At 36.4% G+C, this 6,000-nt stretch overlaps 1 protein-coding gene across 3 annotated transcripts in view; it reads right to left on the bottom strand.

The window, feature by feature from the left end:
- Positions 1-1,721: 1,721 nt before the first annotated feature.
- LOC111504387 (uncharacterized) overlaps positions 1,722-6,000 on the bottom strand; it is a 62,395-nt gene continuing 58,116 nt past the window's right edge. For all 3 annotated transcript variants that reach the window (XM_074180578.1, XM_074180579.1, XM_074180580.1), the window contains 2 exons: positions 2,876-3,021; positions 1,722-2,053 (listed from right to left, as the gene is read on the bottom strand). In XM_074180578.1, coding sequence (XP_074036679.1) covers positions 1,793-2,053; positions 2,876-3,021 — 407 coding nt within the window. In that variant the 3' untranslated portion in view covers positions 1,722-1,792. The remainder of the gene's footprint in view (positions 2,054-2,875; positions 3,022-6,000) is intronic.

Below are 6,000 nucleotides of genomic sequence, written 5' to 3'. Positions count from 1 at the left end.
TAGTTCTTGTTTGTTAATTTCTGAGGAGGATTTTTCGGATAGATCTTACTTATCCTGGTTTGCTCTTCTGGACTCGAATCCATTTAATATGCAGCCAGTTAACTTTTTCCTTTTGGGTATTTACTTTAACATTGAATACATTTCCTGAAATAACTCCTTTATTAATATCAACAAATCTGTGTATGTCATCGTCGTCACTTTATATGGTGACGGTTTAATCCTTGCTTCTGCTATCAACAGAGCCCATTATCTTGTAGAATACCTACACTTTTATATGTTTTCTCTTCCGTTTAATCGTTGCGTGCAAATAAGAATGACCTGCTTCCATATATTTCAAATCAATTGTTTCCAAATTGTGCTTTCTGTTGACAGCATACAACATTGCTGCAGTTATGAACTGATTACGGTTCCGTCCTCCACACGTACCACTGCTATGTGAGATACAGTATCAGGTAAATCAAAAATGTACTTCAAAAGACAACTGGCTACTTCAGTACCACCCTTTTTTCAATTGCACTTATCCCATAAATAACAGAAACCATCATTTTTGGCTGCATCCATGATGGTGAAACTGTAAACATTTAGTTTACGTTTGTATAAAAAAATAAATTTTATTATCTTCCGAATACGGAATACTTGAAACTGATTCAAGATCAAATGTTATTGATCTTCAGCTTATCCAAAGACTTCATTTTCATATCTTCCTCTTCTCGCTTTCTGTTTTTGTCCCAGTTGTCTTGCAAAATAGTTTTATCAGTGGAAGAATGGTAGGAATTCCCGTGTTAGGAATCACACGTTAAAAAGTAAGACCTCGTTAATCCTTAGCTCGCACAAGTTTCGACTTCTGAGGGTTGTCGTTCGTAGGGGTGCGACAGCTGGTTAACGGAAAAACAGATTTTTTTTTTAATTACATGTAGTGCACTGATTTTTTTAGGAATGAAGAATGACAGTGATGGATCATATGAATTGAAAATATTGCGGTATACAAAATATGACACTGGTGTAATGTTCCTTTCTTTATAATAGTCATCTTGGTATAGCCGATACATACGGGACAAATTCAACTTGGGTGCTAATTAGAGTCTTTGCGTATCTTTTCTGCAATAGTGAGACTCAATACGAGAAAATGAATCAATGTGTGTTTTTACAGCAAGTATTTTTTCTTCTGGGGTCGCATTATGATCTGTGTTTCTGTCAATAAATAAGGAAAACAAATGATGTAAGTGACCACCTAGCACAAATGCGTATCTAACCACATCCTAACTTAAAATACCACAGGTGTTAAGTGCACTTACCACGATTGCGAGTCTATTTATCGGTACTTAACACATTTAATCAACTCGACTACGATTACTTGGACTACGTGAACAATTACCACATTTGGGCACAACAAAGATATATCAACTATCTACTCAGAGACGCACTTAACACAGTTTACCCCAGAATTGTACTTAACATATGTGTGCGCTAAACCATCGATAGGTTCTATCATCAAGCACTCTGGGTGCTTCTTTTTGGAGTTGCTGAAGACGCATTATACTTTATTTATAGACCTGCTCTTATAGTATGTATTCCTGCTAGAAATATGCTGTGCGTTATTTAATAAGTGAATTCGAAACATGGCCCTATATGACTCCCACCCTGATTTCGAGTGATTTGACCTCCTATTACCTGATTAATTTATCTGTGTCTATTTGATCTCCCGTTCTCACAAAAAAAAATATTTATTGTATATTTATTGAATAGACTAAAAATAAAAAATCATTGTAGTTCTTACAAAATAAATATTATTCTAGAAATCAGGAGGAGGTACTTCAGGAGGTACATTTCTTCTGAAATCATTTTTCTTCTTCAGAAGGGGTTCAAGGTCCTGTTTTTCGATATCGGTGGTATTCCTTCTTCTCATAGTTCGATGCTGTTTGAGCGATCCTTCAAATTGTCTCTTTGGGTATCGTCGTATACTACTGTTCCAGAATATTATAATGAAAATCATCAGCAGGATCAGTCCGAAAGCAACACCAACATAAATTTTGAAAAGTTTTGTATCAGAATACTGGAAGAAAAGTTTAAGCTAAGTAATATAGATATAAAGTCAACAGATTTTAGAAATCGAGATGCAAGAAGTTTCAGAGTGCCATTTAGATTATTTTTTCAAATATTTATGTCTGGTCAATCTAAAATTAATGTTTCAGCATGTTGGGCATCGTCAGTACCGGACAGGCGGTCCTCGAAAAGTACCTGATAAAAATAACTGCGTAAACGCAAGTGAGACAAAAGTGGAACCATCTATTGGTGTGACATCCCAGTCAACTTGCCAAGTTTATATGTCAATGTTGGTGATTTGACCAATCAACCGACAACTGCGGTAGCAGAAATTTGGGAAATTTATTCAGAATAGTAACAGCTTGACTGTTGACTGTTCGGATATGTTTCCGCGGTCAGTAGTATGTTGTCGTTGAGTTCGGGTTGAACCGCATCTGGAGTTTTGTGTTCGACGTTTCGGCTCCCATTTTGGAGCTATTTTCAAGAAATTGATTTGACTTGACGCCGGCGTCTCAATCTGCCTAATCCCCAGGTATCTTCACGAGTTCTTTCTAAGGTCTCGAACTGCCTACTTCTTAGATTTAACTGTTTCACTCATTTTTACTGCCCTGAAGAATGAAGAAGCTTTCCATCAGAAGTGAAAGCTCGGCAAAGTAAGGTAGAGCTATGATTTTAATTTTTTGACTTAGAGACTCCGTTAATCCATTTTACTGTACATTTCTCCCATCGTTAAGATACTCCACTTGCATCTCATGTAGTACGTGAGACAGATACACAACGGAAAAACAGGATTTGGAAGGAATTATGTAGGAGCCAAAAACAAAGAACTTACCAGCATCCGAAGACACATGGAATCATCTACAGGAGATGTACAAGGTAGACAAGCTTTGGATCCTGCTTGAGGTTGGTACTGACCTGCTGGACAAATCCTGCAAAATGCTTCGTCATCTCCGCTGTAGGTATGCTTGGGACAAATAACTGCAAATACAAGTGATTATCAACTGCAAATCCAGCAAAAGGGTCTGCCTTATTTTTTAATGTAAATGCACATAAATAATCAATTCGTATAATAAAAGTGTAACTGACCGCTGCCTGTTCCGTTTGTGCGAGCTAATCTCAAAAACAGTTCAATCGATTCTGGTGCAGTTTTCACCAACGCGTTATAAGCTTCACTTAACATTTAGTGTTTGACTTTTTTTAAATTGTTTCATGGATAAAAAGTTACTTCCATTGAAGAAATCACATTTTCCAGATGGTTTTTAAATGCTAAAAACACTAATCCTAATTTCTTAATATTGATTCTATGGCCGATGGCAATCGGAACTATAATAGGAAAATAGTCATCATTACTAGAGTAATGAGAACCACGAGTTTGTTTCAGCGTGAGTGTATAATGAGGTCTTATTGGGACAAAAATCATTGGACCAGTGTTGTTTACAGGACACGCGCCTTCACATTATACTCAAAATGTTAATAATTGCTTAAATGACCTTTCCAATGATCGTTTCTATGGACATCAAAATAAAATGGATCTAGGCGTTCAGGAATATTCTAAGATCATGTTGTTGAGCTGGGCGATGTAATTCTTGCTGACAATTCTGTTGACCTTGCTAGAAATTGGTTTTCTGCAAACTCCCTACAACTGAATGGTGAAAAAACGCAACAACTGATTATATCCAGTAACAATAAATACACATCAGGAGAAAACTGTAAACTTCCTGGAATTACAATCGATGACTCTCAGCTGGTACTATCATACTCTAAAACTTAACAGCGAGCTTCCCAGTACAATATTTCTCCTAAGAAGATTGAGATATGTTGTAGGTCCCGAATCACTCTGGCAAATATATTTCGCTTTGTTTCACTCGCGTATTAGCTATGGGACCATTCTATGGGGAAATTCCAGCAATGCGCTAAACATCTTCAAATCACAGAAGAAAGCTATTCGTCTTCTGGCTGGAGTCGGACTGAGAGAAGACTGTCGTCCCCTCTTTACTGACATAAAAATAATGACACTGCCATGCATTTACATATATCAAACCCTTTGTTAAATACACTCAAACAAAGGAAACTATACTGTTTCGTCAGATCTTCACAAATACGACACGAGATCAGCAAACCGAATAGCACTAAAACGTTTCAGGCTAAATAAGTCGAAGTCAAATTCCCTCAATTTGAAACTTTATAACAAGTTGAGCTCAGAATATCAAACCTCAATCGTAATTATAAATATTCATGATTTCTAATAGAAAATTCTTTTTATCGGACCTCACAAACCGTACCGCTTGTTTATCAAATCTGAGAATAAATCACAAATTTCTTCATGTGATTTTATGAAGCAAAGTTCATTACTTTAGAAATTAACATTTATCATTGTTATGAATTAGTTCATTGGGAATAATTTAATGTTAACCCAGTAAACCATGCGCTCTATTATAAAGCCATACATAAAAGAAAATCTAGTAGGTGGTAGAAAAACTTCATTTCCATAATCATTAATAAATAATAAATAAAATTTCCTGTAGGAACTATTTGAACAGAATACGTTTTCACATGAAATGATTTATTTTATAAATATATAATATCCCTAGGATTATCGACTACGATTATGGTCCCACTTTCTTCAAATGTAAATAAACTCTCTATAACCTCTCATTACCCGCCACCCCTCTCGCCCATAAGTTGTACAGAAAAGGATAGTACGATACCCGTTTCAAAACATAAAACACATGTATTGTATTGGTATAGGCACCGTATAGGCATGGCCACTCTATGCTCTATGTCTTATTATTACTCTGAGGTAATAACAGTTGTTTGAGTGAGTTGATGTGTGTGTTTTATGAAAGTAGACAAACTCGAGTATTGAACTGTCATTAAATATTCGTTTTGAAAGGCAAAACGTCTAAGAAATCAAAGATGAGTTGGATTCTGTGTATGGGGACTCTGCACCATCCTTTACTACAGGTGAAATTTTTGGCAGCTGAACTCAAACGTGGCCATCAGATCTTGGTAGACGGGACGGAACTGGACGGAACGTTCGGGATGTCCAAAACCTTCAACTACTGACGAAAACATCGCCAAAGTTCACCAAATCGTGCTACACGACCGCCGAAGTAAAGTAAGCGAGATAGCAGAGGTTATGAACATGTCAAAAAATGTGTTTGAATATATTAAATCAACATTTAGGCATGAAAAAGATGTCCGCGCGTTAGGTTTCTCACGTTAGACCAGAGCGTTAGAAATGTTCGAATGAACATTTGATGAACATATCCAACGCTCTGTTGGCACAGTTTAGGAGCAATAAATCCGAGTTTTGGCGCCGATTAATTACTGTAGATGAAACTTGGATACACTGCGTCATACGCACGAAACAAAAATACAGTCCAAACAATGGATTGCAAAGGGGGAACCGACTCCAAAAAAAGCAAAAGCTGTTTTTTCGGCTGGGAAAGTGATGACGACTGATTTTTGGGATAGTCATGGAGTTATTTCAATCGACAATTTTCAAAAAGGAAAAACCATTGCAGGAGCATACTACGCATCATTACTCATTTCAAGTTTAAGTTTTCAAAAGAAAATCCTGTTTCACCAAGACCAAAATATCGGCCAGTTAAAAATTGCCTTGAATTTATGTCTAGGCGCACACTTGATCGACTTTTTAGTTGAGGAATGGATGTTCTCGAGTTATGTGGAGTTGAACTTGTGCATGTGGTCTCAGAATATCTTGAATATTTTTGGGAAAGAAAGTTCTTGGCTTTCCACTACTTCATCTTGATACAAAAAAAATGTGGGAATCTTCGAAAGAAAGGAAAGAAGCAATCAATTTTAAAAGCAGTAACTCTACATGGATGTGCAGATCATGCATAGAAGTAACTTTCAGACACAAACTGGAAGAAAAAGCCTTCTTTAAACAGCTACTTTCATATAAACATTAAATTACACGAAAGAAAAATTCTT

The sequence above is a fragment of the Leptinotarsa decemlineata genome, unplaced genomic scaffold (genome assembly GCF_025532065.1).
Source record: "Leptinotarsa decemlineata unplaced genomic scaffold, Ldec_3_MD MMD2_tig00026299_RagTag_RagTag, whole genome shotgun sequence".
Taxonomy (NCBI): Eukaryota; Metazoa; Arthropoda; class Insecta; order Coleoptera; family Chrysomelidae; genus Leptinotarsa; species Leptinotarsa decemlineata.
The sequence above is the reverse complement of the archived record's forward strand: the minus strand, read 5'-3'. Positions and strand labels throughout refer to the sequence as shown.